Below are 21,202 nucleotides of genomic sequence, written 5' to 3'. Positions count from 1 at the left end.
TTTGGTAACCCAAGCCTACAGGGGAGCTAGAGATACGCGACATACACCAAGGAAAGCCCTCGCATACTTTAAATTGTTTTTAAACTCCAATATTCATGTAGACTATAAAAGGTGCCTGTGGTGTCCCTGAATCAATCCACTGATTAGTCTACTACAATCCAATTTCTTGGATATGTTGCGTGCCATTTGCAAATAGGCCTACTGCACAGTACACTGGAGTTGTAGCCTACTGTGTGATGTGGTAAAAAAGTACCCTAAAGGCAGGGTTGGGTAGGTAACCCTAAATGTAATCCGTTAGTTACTAGTTACCTGTACAACGTTGTAATCAACATAATTTTGCATTACCCAAACGCAGTAACTTAATCCGATTAGGCTACTTTCAGTTACTTTTGGATTATATTTTCCCATAGACGTAGTGTTAAAAGATTAGAAATTTCCTGACATGCGACTGGTTACTGGCATTTAATGGCCCTTACGGCAACCTGATTGGTTAAAATGCCTCAAGTGCCGCACACCACTTCCATGTTTGAAAGCATCTCCCGCGAAGAATCAACGTAAAGAGAGACTACATTTGAAAATCTAGAAGAATATACAGACAGTATGTGAATAAAATAGATGGTCGCAGTTAGCCAATGCGAGAAAAGCAGTGAATGAAAGAAAAAACGTGCCTGATCCGCCGATCGAGGCAGTGACAGTACAGGTTGAGGAGGAAAAGGCGGTAGGCCGCAACAGTGCTTTGAGACGCAAATTAGTTGAGATGAAGATGACAACTAGCAGCGATCAACCAGACAACAGTGGCTTTTATTTCACATGTCTCAAATAAACCAACCTGTACCTGATTTGGCCTAAGTGTCTAAACACTGGACTGAAAATCACCATAGACTTCACCAACCAGTGATTAGGTAATTAAGTCATGATAGAATGTGCAGACTGTGAAGGTGATAGTGATGCAGTTAGGAGGAGTGTTTACACTTCCTCCAGGCTGCAGGAGTGCTCCAGGGGAAATGTGGCATTTGATATGTGTGAATATGGTTATTTTAGCCCACGAACTTGGACTTGGTTATGCAGCTCTAAAGAAAATAAGTCCTACGATTCCTTCCTTGCGTCTCAGTTCATATCAGAGACATGAGAGGAGAATGACAGGTAAATAAAAAGGGAGAGTAGCCCATCATTGTCAGGTGACTTGCTGTGTATAAATAATATTTATTTCCTTGCTCCAGCAAATATATTCAAAGTTAATAAAAAAAGAGTGGTAGGAAAACAGAACTATACAATTAGACTGTAAAATGGGCCTACAGCGTCATAGGGCTGTAGCCTAATGTGATTAGTGGAAATTAGCTTTACATAAAGTAAATACATGCTGATATGCTAATATTTACATAGGGTAACATGCTGATATTTAGTCCTGCAGTTATGTCTGTAATATCGAACCCAGAATGCAAATGAATGTCTGTAATATGGTCGCGATGCCCCAAAACTGTCTTCGTGGGCAAAAGCCGCATTGACGGAGCAGCCATTACACGTTCAATGAGGGAGACACTGCTATAACAAATGTGATGACCAAATTTTGGCTTGGCAGCACTTTGTTGACACTGGAGCAATCAGAGGAGTTGTGAGAGCTGATGCTTCTTCAATGGAGTTTGCCAAGCGTAGGAGCAGGTCCCATGACACTGTCATGAAAGTAAAGCGTCACCAGCAACAACTCAACGAGGGCCTTACATATGGAGCAGGCATAGCTGATTAATGTTCTGCACATTTCAACAGCCATACAAAATCCTTGTATGTGACAAATTGAGCAAAATGATATGCGAATTTTCCCAAAACTGCATATTTGCCCAACAGACCATATTTTCTATTGCTTGAAACAAATGTATTAAACGTGCTAATGTATTTGTAAGAGGTATTTTTGATGTTAATTTGTCAGTTTAGAAGTGATATATGAATAACAGTTTAATTAATGTGACATACTTGGTCATATTTATGGAAAGTACATTTTAATTGCATTAGCCCATCTTTATCGGACATTTTCTTAAAATGACATGTTATCTGTGCGCCAATTCATTTTTCTCAGCCTTCAAAGGACATTCCCATTATTTCACACACAGGTTTTTTTTAAATTATAATTACACACAGGTTCTTAGGTTTTATAGTCAAGACTTTTACAGAGGCTTTTTTTATATCCTGTGTCGTTTTGATTGTGTCATTTTATGTGTAAATATGTTAAAAATATGCCTCCATCATACATGTGTTTTTTTGATAATTCAATGAAATGACAATATTTTGATAAACTGATCTGTAAAAGTCTGACCATTGAGTGTCTTATCACAATAAAACAAAACAAAACATTCTGCCTTGAAGCAATGTGTTTAAAAATAGATTCCCGTAATATGCAAATTAGTGCATATTTAAGGTCGGTTTGACTCGTTTGCATATTTTAATTTTTAAATAAATAAAACTTGTAATACAGTATATTGTATATTGTTATTATTTATGTATACTTTAAACTGGTAAAGTTTCAGTCTGATGAGAGAAAATAAGAAAAAATCCATTAGCCTGTGGTGCCTGGCCTTAAGAGGCATTAGAAGAAGACCAAAAGGATCCATCAAACACATTTGGTGTGTCATCATAGTGGTGTCTCTGACTTGTGGTCAGATGATCACATATATACACTGCTCAAAAAAATAAAGGGAACACTAAAATAACACATCCTAGATCTGAATGAATGAAATATTCTTATTAAATACTTTTTTCTTTACATAGTTGAATGTGCTGACAACAAAATCACACAAAAATTATCAATGGAAATCAAATTTATCAACCCATGGAGGTCTGGATTTGGAGTCACACTCAAAATTAAAGTGGAAAACCACACTACAGGCTGATACAACTTTGATGTAATGTCCTTAAAACAAGTCAAAATGAGGCTCAGTAGTGTGTGTGGCCTCCACGTGCCTGTATGACCTCCCTACAACGCCTGGGCATGCTCCTGATGAGGTGGCGGATGGTCTCCTGAGGGATCTCCTCCCAGACCTGGACTAAAGCATCCGCCAACTCCTGGACAGTCTGTGGTGCAACGTGGCGTTGGTGGATTGAGCGAGACATGATGTCCCAGATGTGCTCAATTGGATTCAGGTCTGGGGAACGGGCGGGCCAGTCCATAGCAATCCATAGCATTCCTCTTGCAGGAACTGCTGACACACTCCAGCCACATGAGGTCTAGCATTGTCTTGCATTAGGAGGAAGCCAGGGCCAACCGCACCAGCATATGGTCTCACAAGGGGTCTGAGGATCTCATCTCGGTACCTAATGGCAGTCAGGCTACCTCTGGCGAGCCCATGGAGGGCTGTGCGGCCCCCCAAAGAAATTCCACACCACACCATGACTGACCCACCGCCAAACCGGTCATGCTGGAGGATGTTGCAGGTAGCAGAACGTTCTCCAGAACTGTCACGTCTGTCACATGTGCTCAGTGTGAACCTGCTTTCATCTGTGAAGAGCACAGGGCACCAGTGGCGAATTTGCCAATCTTGGTGTTCTCTGGCAAATGCCAAATGTCCTGCACGGTGTTGGGCTGTAAGCACAACCCCCACCTGTGGATGTCGGGCCCTCATACCACCCTCATGGAGTCTGTTTCTGACCGTTTGAGCAGACACATGCACATTTGTGGCCTGCTGGAGGTCATTTTTCAGGGCTCTGGCAGTGCTCCTCCTGCTCCTCCTTCCACAAAGGCGGAGGTAGCGGTCCTGCTGCTGGGTTGTTGCCCTCCTACGGCCTCCTCCACGTCTCCTGATGTACTGGCCTGTCTCCTGGTAGCGCCTCCATGCTCTGGACACTACGCTGACAGACACACCAAACCTTCTTGCCACAGCTCGCATTGATGTGCCATCCTGGATGAGCTGCACTACCTGAGCCACTTGTGTGGGTTATAGACTCCGTCTCATGCTACCACTAGAGTGAAAGTACCGCCAGCATTCAAAAGTGACTAAAACATCAGCCAGGAAGCATAGGAACTGAGAAGTGGTCTGTGGTCACCACCTGCAGAACCACTCCTTTATTGGGGGTGTCTTGCTAATTGCCTATAATTTCCACCTGTTGTCTATTCCATTTGCACAACAGCATGTAAAATGTATTATCAATCAGTGTTGCTTCCTAAGTGGACAGTTTGATTTCACAGAAGTGTGATTGACTTGGAGTTACATTGTGTTGTTTAAGTGTTCCCTTTATTTTTTTGAGCAGTGTATATACAGTGGGGAGAACAAGTATTTGACACACTGCCGATTTTGCAGGTTTTCCTACTTACAAAGCATGTAGAGGTCTGTAATTTTTATCATAGGTACACTTCAACTGTGAGAGACGGAATCTAAAACAAAAATCCAGAAAATCACATTGTATGATTTTTAAGTAATTAATTTGCATTTTATTGCATGACATAAGTATTTGATACATCAGAAAAGCAGAACTTAATATTTGGTACAGAAACCTTTGTTTGCAATTACAGAGATCATACGTTTCCTGTAGTTCTTGACCACGTTTGCACACACTGCAGCAGGGATTTTAGCCCACTCCTCCATACAGACCTTCTCCAGATCCTTCAGGTTTCGGGGCTGTCGCTGGGCAATACGGACTTTCAGCTCCCTCCAAAGATTTTCTATTGGGTTTAGGTCTGGAGACTGGCTAGGCCACTCCAGGACCTTGAGATGCTTCTTACGGAGCCACTCCTTAGTTTCCCTGGCTGTGTGTTTCGGGTCGTTGTCATGCTGGAAGACCCAGCCACGACCCATCTTCAATGCTCTTACTGAGGGAAGGAGGTTGTTGGCCAAGATCTCGCGATACATGGCCCCATCCATCCTCCCCTCAATACGGTGCAGTCGTCCTGTCCCCTTTGCAGAAAAGCATCCCCAAAGAATGATGTTTCCACCTCCATGCTTCACGGTTGGGATGGTGTTCTTGGGGTTGTACTCATCCTTCTTCTTCCTCCAAACACGGCGAGTGGAGTTCAGACCAAAAAGCTCTATTTTTGTCTCATCAGACCACATGACCTTCTCCCATTCCTCCTCTGGATCATCCAGATGGTCATTGGCAAACTTCAGACGGGCCTGGACTTGCGCTGGCTTGAGCAGGGGGACCTTGCGTGCGTTGCAGGATTTTAATCCATGACGGCGTAGTGTGTTACTAATGGTTTTCTTTGAGATTGTGGTCCCAGCTCTCTTCAGGTCATTGACCAGGTCCTGCCGTGTAGTTCTGGGCTGATCCCTCACCTTCCTCATGATCATTGATGCCCCACGAGGTGAGATCTTGCATGGAGCCCCAGACCGAGGGTGATTGACCGTCATCTTGAACTTCTTCCATTTTCTAATAATTGCGCCAACAGTTGTTGCCTTCTCACCAAGCTGCTTGCCTATTGTCCTGTAGCCCATCCCAGCCTTGTGCAGGTCTACAATTTTATCCCTGATGTCCCTACACAGCTCTCTGGTCTTGGCCATTGTGGAGAGGTTGGAGTCTGTTTGATTGAGTGTGTGGACAGGTGTCTTTTATACAGGTAACGAGTTCAAACAGGTGCAGTTAATACAGGTAATGAGTGGAGAACAGGAGGGCGTCTTAAAGAAAAACGAACAGGTCTGTGAGAGCCGGAAATCTTACTGGTTGGTAGGTGATCAAATACTTATGTCATGCAATAAAATGCAAATTAATTACTTACAAATCATACAATGTGATTTTCTGGATTTTTGTTTTAGATTCCGTCTCTCACAGTTGAAGTGTACCTATGATAAAAATTACAGACCTCTAAATGCTTTGTAAGTAGGAAAACCTGCAAAATCGGCAGTATATCAAATACTTGTTCTCCCCACTGTATATATACACTAGATGACTGATAGGGGCTCTGTGTTGAAGCCACCATGCCTCCATCTTGGCCCCCCACCATTGGGAAAATATTTAGGAAACTATAGAAATGCATTTATTAATGTATACATTAGTTTTTGCCTCATTTATTCTATTACACACACCTTAATGCATGAATAAGGCCACTAATAACGTTTACATATCTTGCATTACTCATCTCATATGTATATACTGTATTCTATCTATTGCATCTTAGCCTATGCCGCTCATCCATATATTTATATATTCTTATTCCATTCATTTACTTAGATTTGTGTGTATTAGGTAGTTGTTGTGGGACTGTTAGATTACATGTTAGATATTGCTGCACTGTCGGAACTAGAAGCACAAGCATTTCGCTACACTTGCAATAACATTTGCTAACCATGTGTATGTGATCAATACAATTTAATCTGATTTGATTTCAAATTATATTATGTGAGCTAAACATATATATTTTAATATATCTCCTTTTCACCTCATTTCACACCTGGTTTATTTAACAAAAGACAAATCTTATGGCCCGTCATAAGGAGTCGATAGAGCGCGATGGGACAAGGACATCCCGGCCGGCCAAACCCTCCCCTAACCCAGACGACACTGGGCCAATTGTGCGCCGCGTCATGTGTCTCCCAGTCGCTGCCGGCTGCGACAATGCCCGGGATCAAACCTGGGTCTGTAGTGATGCCTCAGGAACTGCGATGCAGTGCCTTAAACCGCTGTGCCACGAATGAATTTGTTTGCCCTTTAGTGTGTGTGTAACGGCAGCCTTCCTCCTCTTCGTCTGAAGAGGTGTAGCAGGGATCGGACCAAGACGCAGCGTAGTTTGTGCCCCATATATTTAATTAAGACGAATAACGTGAACACTTACAAAATACAAAAACAACAAACGTGGCAAACCGAAACAGTCCTCTCTGGTGAAACGAACACAAAGACAGGAAACAACCACCCACAAAACAAGCCACCTAAATATGGTTCCCAATCAGAGACAACACAAAACACCTGCCTCTGATTGAGAACCATATTAGGCCAAACATAGAAACAGACAAACTAGACACACAACATAGAATGCCCACCCAGCTCACGTCCTGACCAACACTAAAACAAGTAAAACACACAATAACTATGGTCAGAACGTGACAGTACCCCCCTCCTGAGGTGCGGACTCCGAACGCACCACCTAAAACTCTAGGGGAGGGTCTGGGTGGGCATCTGTCCGCGGTGGCGGCTCCGGCGCTGGACGAGGATCCCACCCCACCATTGTCTTTGTCCCCCTCCTTAGCGTCCTTTGAGTGGCGACCCTCGCCGCCGACCTTGGCCTAGGAACCTTCACAAAGGTCCCCACTAGACTGAGGAAACTCCTCCGGGCTGAGGGACAGCTCATGACAGATAGGTAGCTTAAGACAGAGAGGTAGCTTAAGACAGAGAGGTAGCTCAGGACAGAGTGGCAGCTCCGGACAGAGAGGCAGCTCCGGACAGAGAGGCAGCTCATGACTGGAGGGCAGCTCATGACTGGAGGGCAGCTCATGACTGGAGGGCAGCTCATGACTGGAAGGCAGCTCATGACTGGAGGGCAGCTCATGACTGGCGGGCAGCTCATGACTGGCGGGCAGCTCATGACTGGAGGGCAGCTCATGACTGGAGGGCAGCTCATGACTGGAGGGCAGCTCATGACTGGAAGGCAGCTCATGACTGGAGGGCAGCTCATGACTGGAGGGCAGCTCATGACTGGCGGGCTGTAGCTACGCACCTCAAGGCTAGTGCGGGGAGAAACAACAGTGCGTACAGGGCTCTGGATATGCACAGTAGGCTTGGTGCGTGGTGCCGGAACTGGTGGTACCGGGCTGGAGACACGCACCACGGGGAGAGTGCGTGGAGGAGGAACAGAGTTCTGGAGACGCACAGGAAGCCTGGTGCGTGGTGTTGGCACTGGTGGTACTGGACTGGAGCGAGGAGGTGGCACCGGATATACCGGACCGTGAAGGCTTCCTGGCTCCCTTGAGCACCGAGCCTGTCCAACCTTACCTGGTTGAATGCTCCCCGTAGCCCGACCAGTGCGGGGAGGTGGAATAACCCGCACTGGGCTGTGCTGGCGAACCGGGGACACCATGCGTAAGGCTGGTGCCATGTATACCGGCCCAAGGAGACGCACTGGAGACCAGATGCATTGAGCCGGCTTCATGGCCCCTGGCTCAATGCTCAATCTAGCCCGGCCGATACGTGGAGCTGGGATGTACCGCACCGGGCTATACACACGTACAGGAGACACCGTGCGCTCTTCCGCATAACACGGTGTCTGCCCGTACTCTCGCTCTCCACGGTAAGCCCGGGAAGTTGGCGCAGGGTCTCCTACCTGACTTCGCCACACTCCCCTTTAGCCACCCCCCCCAAGAAATGTTTGGGGTTTCTTCTCAGGCTTCCAGCCACGCTTCCGTGCTGCCTCCTCATACCACCGCTCCTCGGCTTTAGCTGCCTCCAGCTCTTCACGAGAGCGGCGATATTCTCCAATCTTAGCCCAGTGTCCCTTACCCTCCAGAATTTCCTCCCATGTCCAGGAGTCCTGTGTAATGGGCCGCTGCTGCTGCTGTCGCTGCTGCCCGTTACTACGCTGCTTGGTCCGAGTTTGGTGGGTGGTTCTGTAACGGCAGCCTTCCTCCTCTTCGTCTGAAGAGGAGGTGTAGCAGGGATCGGACCAAGACGCAGCGTAGTTTGTGCTCAACATATTTAATTAAGACGAATAACGTGAACACTTACAAAATACAAAAACAACAAACGTGGCAAACCGAAACAGTCCTCTCTGGTGAAACGAACACAAAGACAGGAAACAACCACCCACAAAACCCAACACAAAACAAGCCACCTAAATATGGTTCCCAATCAGAGACAACACAAAACACCTGCCTCTGATTGAGAACCATATTAGGCCAAACATAGAAACAGACAAACTAGACACGCAACATAGAATGCCCACCCAGCTCACGTCCTGGCCAACACTAAAACAAGTAAAACACACAAGAACTATGGTCAGAACGTGACAGTGTGTACTTTACTGTATTTATATTTGGGATGTTGCTTTTCAACAGTAAAAGTACAAAAAAACCTGGAGGGCATCTTTAAAGTATAATTTTCAGAGATGACTAATGTTACTATCTGGCCCTCATACCATCATGGCCACCTAATCATCCCCAGCTTCCAATTGGCTCATTCATCCCCCCTCAATGACCTTAAACTATTCCCCAGGTCATTGCTGTAAAATAAAATAATAAAATAATAAAAATACAATTCATGCCTTACCTTTGAAGAGCTTCTGTTGTTGGCACTCCAATATGTCCCATAAACATCACAAATGGTCCTTTTGTTCGATTAATTCCGTCAATATATATACAAAATGTCCATTTATTTGGCGCGTTTGATCCAGAAAAACACCGGTTCCAACTTGTGCAACGTGACTACAAAATATCTCAAAAGTTACCTGTAAAATGAGAATGTGTTCTCAGTCAACTTACCTGGTAAAATAACGGTTAAATAAAATTAAAAATTAAATAATGTCCCCATGATAACAAAAATAAAACATTTAATTGAAATACTGTAGAATCTGATTATTGTTATGTCTCATGGGTTTCATAACCACGTGTTTATAACAACTCAATAATGATGAGACGGAAACAGGAATTCAGTTCAACCATTTATATGAACGTGCTCATCTCAACACACATTACCCATGATGCTCTGCCTATACAACTACAGTGCAAATAGTACAACCCTAATACAAAACAATTACAATATTTTTGCGGTTAAAACCTCTCTGGGATAGGCGGGACGCTACCGTCTCACTTGGCCAAAAGCCAGTGAAAATGCAGAGCGCCAAATTCAAATAAATTACTATAAAAATCAAACTTTCATTAAATCACACATGTAAGATACCAAATTAAAGCTACACTTGTTGTGAATCCAGCCAACATGTCAGAATTCAAATAGGCTTTTCGGCGAAAGCAATAGATGCTATTATCTGAGGAGCGTACCATAGTAAACAAAGAGAGAGAAGCATATTTCAACCCTGCAGGCGCGACACATAACGCAGAAATAAAAATATAATTCATGCCTTACCTTTGACGAGCTTCTGTTGTTGGCACTCCAATATGTCCCATAAACATCACAGATGATCCTTTTGTTCGATTAATTCCGTCGATATATATCCAAAATGTCCATTTATTTGGCGCGTTTGATCCAGAAAAACACCGGTTCCAACTTGTGCAACGTGACTACAAAATATCTCAAAAGTTACCTGTAAACTTTGCCAAAACATTTCAAACTACTTTTGTAATACAACTTTAGGTATTTTTTAACGTAAATAATCGATAAAATTGAAGACGGGATGATCTGTGTTCAATACAGGAGGAAAACAAACTGTAGCTAGCTTTCTGGTCATGCGCCTCTATCTAACAGTACACTTCAAGTTACCCTCGTTCTGGATGGCCGTACTTCTTCATTACACAAAGGAAAAACCTCAACCAATTTCTAAAGACTGTTGACATCCAGTGGAAGCGGTAGGAACTGCAAGAAGGTCCCTTAGAAATCTGGATTCCCAATGAAATCTCATTGAAAAGAGAGTGACCTCAAAACAAAGAAAATCTGAAAGATTTGTCCTCGGGGTTTCATCTGCTAAATAAGTTCTGTTATACTCACAGGCATGATTCAAACAGTTTTAGAAACTTCAGAGTGTTTTCTATCCAAATCCACTAATAATCCACTAATAATATGCATATCTTATCTTCTGGAGATGAGTAGCTGGCAGTTGAATTTGGGTATGCTTTTCATCCAAACGTGAATATGCTGCCCCCTATCCTAGAGAAGTTTTAACGTCACTGATAACAGTTACTGTTTTTTTGTAATCAGTTACTCCTCAGCCCTGCCTACAGGTAGACTAGGCCTAAAATATCCCTGGGCTGTTCTCTAGGACCCCCGCTCTGTCTATAATCAATTCTCTCGGAAATCGTTTCATTGCACCAAATAAGGCGAAGGAGGAGAGATTAAATATACAAGCCAACCCTCCCCTAGGAAACCATAGGAAAATAAACAAAAGCTGTTATAGAAGTGTCGTCCCTGGATGGAAATGCTTGATAAACATAAGAGGATGCGCACTGTGGTAGGGTATTTTGAAACAGGCCCCTCTGTGCACTATTATTATGTGTAGCCTATAGATTTGATCCAAAGCGCATGGCATTTAATTAATTAATCTCACCTTTCATAACACTCATACCAGACAAAAATGTCCTGCAAGCCTTGAGTCCAGACACGTGTCAGACAATGATTTAAAAATGCACTAGATGACTGACAGGGTGGCTCTGTTTTGAAGCCATCTTGGCACTCTCCCACCGTTGTAAGTTTTTGGGGGGAGCTATAGAAATCCATTTATTAAAGTCTACATTTATTTTTGCCATGTTTATTATATTCCATATAAATCAAATCAAATGTTATTGGTCACATACACATATTTAGCAGATGTTATTGCGGGTGTAGCGAAATATACATTAATGCATACTTTTAAATTATATTATGTGAGCTAAATATATATTTTTTTAATATATAAAAACATTTTCCTTAAAGTATAATTTTTTGAAAGTTCTAATGTTACAGCCCTCACTACACAAAATGTTTAAATACATGGATTTTTTCTCTTGAAACATTTAATTAAAATACTGTAGAAATCCATTAATTCCTATGAAGGGCTGCTTCTTCTGGGGAGTGCCAATATGGCCGACCAGTGGCTTCAAAGCATCTCGCTGGCCAATACACAACATAAGCAATCCAGGGTTTATATACATCATTGATGTCATCGGTTTACGTTCGCCCCCCCCCCCCCCCCCCCCCCCATTGTGTGTAAAGTTCAGGTAACGCTATTGTGACCTCTACTGGTTTCATTAGGTCATAACACCATGGTGCACGAATTATTATGCCATTTATGTATAATACCTCTAGTATATCATCCATGATGGGTATGGAAAGTGTTTGGCTGGGGCATTTGATTAATCTGAAGAGAAATTAGTTGGAAGCTATCCACAATAAAATCGTATTACCATGCATAGACCTAGGCTGTGTTCAATAGTAATTGATCAAACAGAGTAGTCTAGAAGTTACAGAAAAAAAATCTATTCCCAAAAATATAAATTATATGCGGGAATATTGCCTAATTAGCCTATTTAAAGGTGTAGTTCACACAAATTACAAAATGACACATTGGTTTCCTTACCCTGCAAGCAGTCTATGGACAACGTATGACAGCAATCAGTGCTTTGGTTTCAGTGGAGGCTGCTGAGGAGAGGACAAACCATGTGTTTGATGTATTTGATACCATTCCACCTATTCCGCTCCAGCCATTACCACAAGCCCATCTTCTCCAGGTAAGGTGCCATATTTCCCTGGTTTCCAAATGCTAATGTTTCAGTATTTGTGGCACAAATCCCATTAAAATCATGGAACCGATATAAGCATTTTCTGTGCATCATGTACAAATCATACAAAGTATAAAAAATGTATTGTGAAGCTTATCAAAATCACTTATAGATTATTTCAACATGATGCGCAAAAAAATGCTAATAGTCCCATGACTTGAATGGGATTTGTGCCACAAATGCATTTAGAAACAATATCAGGTAAACTAAACCAAAGCATGGATTGCTGTCATACCTTGTCCATAGACTGCTTATGGAAAATAATTAGCAATTTTGTAATTTGGGTGAACTATCCCTTTAAATGCTAGGTAACTAAATAGATAGACCTCTTGTAGCCTACACCAACATTTAGAATTCTCTGTACTTCATTCTGTCAGTGACAGGGCTGTGTTTCAACCAATATTGCTTTTGGAATTAGATCTTAAAAAGGGTAACCAACATAAGGTGAATAGTACACACCAATACGTAAAATAGTACACATCAATCCAATAACAAACACGTAACATGAAACAAAACATTTACTGTAGGCTATATCCACAATTTCTCACTAATTATTTTCATCCAAAGAAAGTCACATATAAGACTGCTTGAAATACACACGTTGCTGTTTTTTTGTACATTAAATTATTACATTTAATTATTCAATTATTAAAGGGTATGTATCTATAATAGATTAAAGGGAAAATGCGAAAGGAACTAAATATGATCATACTGACAGTTCCTATCGTACTTTCCCTTTAATGTTTGTTTTTTTAGCAACATACCCTTTAATAATTTACCTGAACACACCTGAATTTCCACCCACTGAAAGTTGTTACACAATAACAATAGAAGTAGGAAAACGATGTAAGAGACATTCCATAAAATTCCCAAATTCATTGTTTGATAAGCGTTGAGGTTAGGTGAGTATTACACTTTTATGTATTTTCAGTTGTGTTTTCTAGCTTTGTATAACTAGCAGCCTTCTTGCGTGGCCCGAAAGCCCAACATTTTATCTAGTGCGCTGGTATGAGAAACTTCCGTGTTGTGATATGGAGTGCGCTTTGAAGGTCTGTGTACAACATTTATCTGGACAGTTAACACATTCAGACAACTTTATAACTCTATTTGTTTTTCAAATATTTTTTATTTAGTGGTTTTCTATTGCAAGCGTATTTTCTTCGGTAGTCATGCGTAAAGACCATAATAAGATGCATTGGGCGGAGCGTTGTTTGCAAGGGGCAGGGAGGGATTCTACTTGTCGTATCGTTCTTGGCTTACCTTACCTGTCGTGGAATAATTTCAACTTTAGAGACTATTGTTTGATTAATGGTACTAGAATGCTGTCTGGAGTTACATCTTGTCGGATTTGGGGCATCATCTCTTGCGTGGGAAGACATGTAAGACCTACAGAATGTGCACTCTGTAAATGTACTTTTCTTTGTAGGTGAAGAAGAGCTGTTTACCATCTAAGCAATAGAGCTGGTACACAAAGAAAGAAACAGACAATGTGATGTGACTTCAGTCAAAGTAAAAACACTCAATCAAGCATAGACACACTGACAGATTCACCAAGACAAACGGAAGAAGTCTGGAGAATTTGAACACCTAAAAAAAAAACTATGTCTGAGATCCTGCCGTCAAACCTGGAGCTGCTAGAAGACAGCCCCTCCAAAACCAGACGGGTGACTGCTGAACGCCAACCCCCAACATGGGGGGAAGAGGAGAAGGTGATTAAAGAATTGGGGGAAGATTTGGAAAAGAGGAGGGAAGGAGTGGTGGAGGAAGACGAAATGGTTAGTTCGGCTAAATTGGAGCCTACCACTCTGCGATGGCCGGGTGACAGGGATGTAGAGACAACTACAAAGAACAGAAGTGCATTGACTGCGAAAGAAGATAAGGGAAGGGGAAAGAGGGATGACCCTGAGGGAGAGAGGAGGAGGGTGTACTCCATGTGCACCTCTCTTCACGAAGGAGAAAGCCAGATGGAGAGTGAGAGAGGGCTGGATTTGGGAGCAGAGAGAATGAGAATGGAGGAAGAATGGATGGGGAGAGAGGTGCAGCACCCAGGGCTGTGTAAGAGAGGGGAGAAGGTGCAGGTAGAGATAGAGGTGGAAGATGGTATGAACTCTTTGCCTGAGAAGGCAGCGCAGGTCTTCAACCCATCCGTCACCATCCTACACTCCTCTAGCGCTCCGACGTCTCCCAGAGATAGGGAGGTATTCTGGGATGTGGACGCAGAGAAGAGCCTCCTCCTCATTCCCCAGGGAACCCCGCCTGATGGCTACTACCACGACTGGCCAGTGGAGCGGGGGTCCTCAAAATGTAAAGAGACGCACCAACATTTCATCTTTCTGTCTTTTGGCTTCCAACCTCTTTCTCTCATTGTCTGTCTTTCTCTTTGCTAGTTTTTCCCTTAATTCATTCAGCCACTGCGGTTCTGCTCAAATAGTTTTGCGAGTGCAAATTCATCCTTCCCCTTCTCCCATATTTGAGGTAATCTGATCTATAAGTGGTAATGTTTCTGTTAGTCTTTCTGCCCTCTGAAGTAAAAAGAAAGTCTCTCCTTTCCTCTCCCCTCCAGGTGGGTGTGACTGTACCAACAGGGATGCTCTCAAAGTGGGAGTGTCTGTGTTCACTGCAGCTCTGATTTTCCCCCTCCTAGTGTGGGGGGGCTATGTCTTCCTGCCTTTTGATGCCCCACTGCTGGACAGTGCCCCCCTCAGGCTGGTCTACACACTGCGCTGCTCTGTCTTCGCTGTGGTGCCCATCATACTGGGTGAGTGGCTCATTGGTCATTCAGCAGATGTTCTTTACCAGAATTACTCCGGTGTGAACAGCAAGGTGGGTTGAACAACAACACTAACATCACAAGCTAACACTTGTATTGTCCTCCCAGGCTGGATGGTGCTGGGTGTCTCCAGGATGCGGTTGGGGGATGTGAAGCCGCTGCGTGAATTGGAGGCCAGGGAAGTGGGTGTGCACCGGCGCTATGTGGATGACTCCGTCACCCTCTTTCTGCTCTACTTCCTGCAGCTAGCCGTAATGGCGCCCTACCTGAGCCAGGACCTGCTCAAACTGGTGCCCCTGCTCACCATCATCTTTGCCTTCGGCAGGTAAAGAGACAACAATGCAAAAAAACATGTTTATTTTATTGTCACATACACCAGAGAGATGCAGTGAAATCTATTGTCCAATTTCAGTGCCCAGTCAGTCATATCCCGATATGACATGTGATCTCAATATAAGGCCGTCTGGGCAGACTATAGAAATAACTGCATCTGTCTAATGTCCATCTCTCCTCTGTGCCAACAGGCTGATGTACTGGGTGGCAGCTGCACTGGGCAGCAGTGTTCGGGGCTTTGGCTTCGGCCTGTCCTTCCTGCCCACCGTGGCCATGCTGGGTGCCAATCTCTACTTCATCTTCACCATGGACGCTGGGGGCACCATCTTTGCCCAGGATGTGGTGCACCAACAAGACCAACCCCCAGCCTCCCGCCAGAGGTTCTGGGGATAGGAGGATGGAGGAAAGGCTGAAGGAATGGAAGGATGGGGAAGAGAGACAGGATCTGTTTTACCAACTGGTAGAATTTAACTTTCAAAGGGTTACTATGTAAACTGTAGTGGATTGTGCTAGTGTGATTTTAAACCACACTGATGATGTGTAGAATAGACTGGGCAGTGGTAGTCAGTGATAGAGCATGTACAAACAGTTATTGGTGAAAGTTTCTACGTTATAATTCATCTTCTTGCATGGCATTATACCGTCACTTTGGTGAAACAGTAGAATGCATTCTGTAGAAGATCTGCTAATCGACAGAATGTCCGTTAAGTACCATGGAATAATGTTGAAATCACAATTGTCGGCTCAATGCAGAGTTAATGAAAATAGTTTGTAGTTCCACACAGAATTGTGCCACTTGGGGAAGTGTCTACAATAACCAAACCATTGCCTTCCTCAGAAATATCTAGCTAGGCCTGCTGCAGACAAATCATTTGCTGAACTGTACTGTTTGGTTTGACAATTATCTGTACTTGAGGCATCCTGTAATCGATTGTTTTGCATTTGGTTATGAATCTGGTATTACAGGCTAATTACATTAATTGCATTGACATTTGGGACCTAATATCAGGTTTATAGAGAAAAAACTAAGACGTCCTCTAGACCTTCTAGTCAATCAATTTCCTATTGAAAATGTTCAATACAACCAAACACAAAATCATGTTCTGTGATAAGGTCATCGACTACTGAGTGGACATTTTGTCTCATAATTCCATTACTGTATTGCCTTTTAAAAGGACGTCCACACATTAGCAATGCCATGTCATTATAAGAGCTAACAAATAATTTTAAGATAATTGATTTAGTACAAAAATTGACATTGAGACCCATTTCATTATTGGAGAATGTGGATTGCATGGCTTTTTGTGCACCCAAAAATGGCAACCTTGTTATAGAAATCAAACCTGTCCAACAAGTACCTACCTGCACAGGTGGCCCAACCTCCATGCCTTCATCTCTGAAAACGAATCCTTTCACAATACAGCACAGCTCTGTAAGAGTGATTGTGAATGGAGTTGTTACTGTATTATGTATGAAATCAGATTTTTAGTGCAGGCATAGACTATAAAATGTATAACTACGCTGATTTCTTTCTACATTTCCAAGTAAACTTTAGCTAATTACAGTCTGAAACAAATTGTAGAGTCTATCATTGTCATTCTTATGATTTTCTTTAACTTTTTATATATTTTTTTAAATAATTTATACGTAACAAGTGATGTTTTTATTTGGCCTTTCATTAGTGAAGCTGACACATTTTTATTGGTATGAAAGCCTTTTAGTTGCCAATAAAAATTAGCAAGCATTTAAGGAAGATCTTTGTGCATTACAGTTGTTCTGAATGGGCACCTGTTTTTGGACTGTGTTATTGCTGTGTTGTGACCAAGTGGGAAGGTGGTATTTATCACATACGACTGGGAGAAATCCACTTGAACACCCCTCCAACTCGTAATTACTAGTGGAAAACCATAGAGATCGTTAGAGGACGCAACATTGTATCGGTCAGATTTTGGCTTCTGTGAGAGCATGCCCTGCGCCATTGAGGCCATCTCTATTTTGAAGTAGTACATTTTCTTCTACTACTACGAGTTGGTAAACAAACTGAAGGGTGCATACATGCCACCTGGGGTGTGTTTGAACAGGTATAAAGCCAAGGTTGGCAATGTACTGTCCACCTGCAGTTATGAAATGTTTGCTCACAAGTGTAATTCATTGGCTGATGACCTGGATGGAAATATACAATCTTTCCTTAACGGGTAGTAAGTCCCACCCAGTTGACTACTTCAAAATGGTGAAAATCCTAATGGCGCTGCCCATGCTAAAACTTGCTTTTGGTCACAAGAGGCCTCTATCTCTATGTGGGAAACTCGTCTATCACCCCCGATCGCAGACTTCACCCACATGCTGACCTCTGGCCTCACCTACTAAGAAAATGACCTTGATAACAGAATTTTCGGCAGTTAAATGTAACAAAACATTATTTATAAAAAAGCTATCTATTGATATGTTTTTTGATAACTATAATTTGTTTACAAGTATGATAGCTGTACTTTAATTTATGGTTGACGCAGCTTGTTGGCCATTAGCCATCCGGCATTTGTCAACGAGTTCAAGGCATGTGAATGCATCCAACTGGTATTTACAACGCTACAACTGGTAATTACTACCTTCCCACTTGGTTATGAATGGAGCATATTGCCTTGTTCAAAACAACTGGGAACTCTGAAAAATACTAGGTTAAATCATGACTTCAGGGATCTTCACGTCAGAAAGTCAGAGCTCTAAAGAGGCCCGAGTTGGAATTCCCGAGTTGGATGACCGGTTTTTTTCCGAGTTCCCAGTTGATTTGAAGACGTCATAACATCGAGCATATGAGAGAGGACTACACTTTTTGACTGAACTAACGGCTCCCATTTTTGTCGGAGGTCAAATATTGTTCACGTCCACCCACACTTCTCGTTTATTTATTGGTCTGGCCACAGGGAAGTCTGGGTTCGGAATTACAAGAAAGCAACCCCTTGCACGTCAGTTTCAAAGTAGGCCTATCTTATCTGTACCCCAGGGGTATTTACCACTAAAGTTATCGAAGTGAAGGGTCAAGACGAGTAAAACATGGCAGCTGCCCCAGCTAGAAGAAAACACGGAGCGTGTCTGCTTCGAATCAAAGAAAATTGTCCATTGTGGAAATTTAGGAAAAACAGGTGTTACGGTAAGAACATGATTGTTTTCAAGAATTGATGGATACAAATATATAGCCTAAAATTAACCCATAGACAAATTATACCACCCAGGAAGTTAGGATTGAAGTTGACACTTCATAGATCCCTGTCGGCCTTGCACTGTTTGAATTTGACAGTAAAATGTCTATTGAATTTGTTTGGTGGGCTCTATAGGCCTAAATGCTCTAGCCTGATAATACATTAGGGGTAGGCCTATTATAAATAATATTACATTTGAAAGTTTTATTTACTATAAAGGCTACACTATAAAATGTGTATATCAAGGGAGCAATTATTTTGCTAGGGAAAGATTTTTCCACATGCGAACACGATTATAATAGTGCTGAAGGAATAACAATATAGAAGATAAACATTACATCATTTGTTTACCAGTATACATTTTATGTCAACATAAACATAAACAATGGAGTAGTATGTTCTTCTATTATGATAAGACTACTGTACTCATCAAATTATGAATAATAAGTCATATTCTTCCAAATTAAGGGGTAGGCTATATTGCATTAGTTGAAATTACTGGAAATCTGACTGTGGCTTTAAAATAAGTAAATTAGTAAAATAAGTAAAAAAATAAGTCAGTGTTGTTAATTGCCAATGCTGATGCTCCTCCATTATTTGCGACAGTTTTGAGGAAGTTGGGGGCCAAAGTAGCAAGGCAACATTTAGTCCCAACTATCATGTGGTTGCTTAAGACTTGTCCATCAGGATTGGCATACCTGTTCAAAAGTACCCGCACTAGTCTACGCCTACACCTCAACACCTCCTGTCAAGTACTTCAGTTGCACTTGCTGTCAAGAGCTGGGTGCCCAGGGTGTGTGCATGTCAGCAGTGTAAAAAGGCTTCCTGCATGCTTCCTGCTCTCCTTCAGCTGGACTGATCTGACAATCATTTGAAGTACAATCGTTTATTAAGCTATCTACTGAAAATTGCTTTCACCAGTCCAGTTATTTCACATCAGTGCAGATGAAGGAAATTAGATAAGGAGAGGAAATCACTTCAGAGTATTGATACTTAGGCCTAATTGTCTTTTAACTTTTTCCATTTGGCAGATGTTACAGCCACATCTTCGGCTGGTGGTGGGGTGTGTTGGGGAGACTTCAGTAAGCACCACATTTCTGCATCCAAAACCGGACCTATCAGCACCATCTATGTAGAGCCCCTCCCTCCCTCCTATCAGTCTATTTACCGTCCCCACCAATCACAGGACCCTATTGGTAAGACCATTAAAACACTAGCATGGCCATCTTTCCAAATGTCTTGTTGAATGGTCTCCAAAGGCTAATAGTTAACTGACCTCCTTTATCAGGAGCCTTGATATGGTAGTTACTGGTTATTATTAGTATTAGAGGTTACCTCTCTCGATCTCGCTGATAATCCTATTATAAATGGGAGCAATATTTTGGGAACATTGCTCTCACCTATTTAGCTTGTCACATCAGGGATTGTTTTGTTGAAGTAAGGAAGAATGTACGCTGTTGGGAAGTGCTTCACAGAGCCATACACTGAGTATACAAAACATTAAGAACAACTGCTCTTTTCATGACAGACTGACCAGGGGCCTCATTTTATAAACCTTGTGAATGTACAAAATAGACCCCAAATCAAATAAAAAATCAAATCAAATTTGATTTGTCACGTGCGCCGAATACAACAGTGAAATGCTTACTTACAAGCCCTTAACCAACAATGCAGTTTTGAGAAAAAAGGTGTTCAGAAAGTATTTACTAAAATAAACTGAAGTAAAAAAAGAATACAAAATAAAAGGCCTATGTTACCTCGAGTATGAAATCATCACAGAGAAGGTGAGGAATTTATTATGTAATGATTATGGAAATTAAACATGCGTGTGCCAGTTTTCACACAAAAGTTGGCATTTATAAAAACTGAATTTGACATGAAAATGTGCTCACCTTCCCACAAACTTTAGATCATGCGTAAGCACAGTTTATAGTAGTTGAAGTACTGCATTGCAAGCAGGCAAGTAGATTAGTATTTTCTGCAAATGGAGGATATGAACAGGTTAAACAGGTTAATAACAAGATGCAATCATTTGCCCTTAGTGAGAAGAGAGAAATCTATTTAGTTTGTTTTTGCATTTGAAAATAATTAGAAATAGCCATTTATTTCCAAAGCTATTATTTATTTAATTTCCATGATCATTGCATAATAAATTCCTCACCTTTTCTGTGATGTTTTCATACTCATGAGGTAGCATAGGTCTACAACAAGGATACCATTCGTCCCATCTCTGGTTGAATTGGACCCACTTCATAGTAGTAAATAGATAAGCTATTTCAAGTATTTTGCTCTATGCCATCTGATCCAAAGTGCAGTTTATTAACGGTGGAACAGGTGGTTGTAGGTTACTTCTGAATACTGTACTTTCACATTTCTCGAGGAGACAATATTGCATTTATACACAATCCATATTTTCATAACCAATGCAGGATAAATGTGTCACCTTTTCTGGCCATGATGGGTTCATATTCCCGAAGTATCCATAGCCTACAACAAATTACCATGCGCATCTCTCATTTAATTGACCCTTCGCTAAGCCCCACCCCAGAAAATTTGGGCAAACATATTTA

General features: G+C 42.2%; 1 protein-coding gene across 2 annotated transcripts; it reads left to right on the top strand.

Annotated features, from left to right (window-relative positions):
• The first annotated feature begins 13,086 nt into the window (after nucleotides 1–13,086).
• On the top strand, nucleotides 13,087–17,179 carry LOC139564374 (transmembrane protein 79-like). 2 transcript variants are annotated; one of them, XM_071383852.1, is made up of 5 exons: nucleotides 13,087–13,234; nucleotides 13,759–14,636; nucleotides 14,977–15,090; nucleotides 15,211–15,427; nucleotides 15,627–17,179. In XM_071383852.1, the coding sequence occupies exons 2-5, from the start codon at nucleotides 13,934–13,936 to the stop codon at nucleotides 15,826–15,828; spliced, it is 1,236 nt and encodes a 411-aa protein (XP_071239953.1). In that variant the 5' UTR covers nucleotides 13,087–13,234; nucleotides 13,759–13,933; the 3' UTR covers nucleotides 15,829–17,179. The 2 variants fall into 2 exon arrangements, with proteins under 2 accessions (XP_071239953.1, XP_071239952.1); XM_071383851.1 differs by having other exon boundaries at nucleotides 14,896–15,090.
• The last annotated feature ends 4,023 nt before the right edge of the window (nucleotides 17,180–21,202 follow it).

Source organism: Salvelinus alpinus, chromosome 35 (assembly GCF_045679555.1).
Source record: "Salvelinus alpinus chromosome 35, SLU_Salpinus.1, whole genome shotgun sequence".
In the NCBI taxonomy this organism is placed as follows: domain Eukaryota; kingdom Metazoa; phylum Chordata; class Actinopteri; order Salmoniformes; family Salmonidae; genus Salvelinus; species Salvelinus alpinus.
The sequence above is the reverse complement of the archived record's forward strand: the minus strand, read 5'-3'. Positions and strand labels throughout refer to the sequence as shown.

Bases quoted from the DNA above. Each gene is read 5' to 3' on its own strand.
- LOC139564374 (XM_071383851.1), top strand. From the start codon at position 13,934: ATGTCTGAGATCCTGCCGTCAAACCTGGAGCTGCTAGAAGACAGCCCC. The intron at 14,637-14,895 runs GTAAAGAGACGC...TCTCCCCTCCAG, and splicing joins GGAGCGGGGGTCCTCAAAAT to GTGGGTGTGACTGTACCAAC. The intron at 15,428-15,626 runs GTAAAGAGACAA...CTGTGCCAACAG, and splicing joins ATCATCTTTGCCTTCGGCAG to GCTGATGTACTGGGTGGCAG.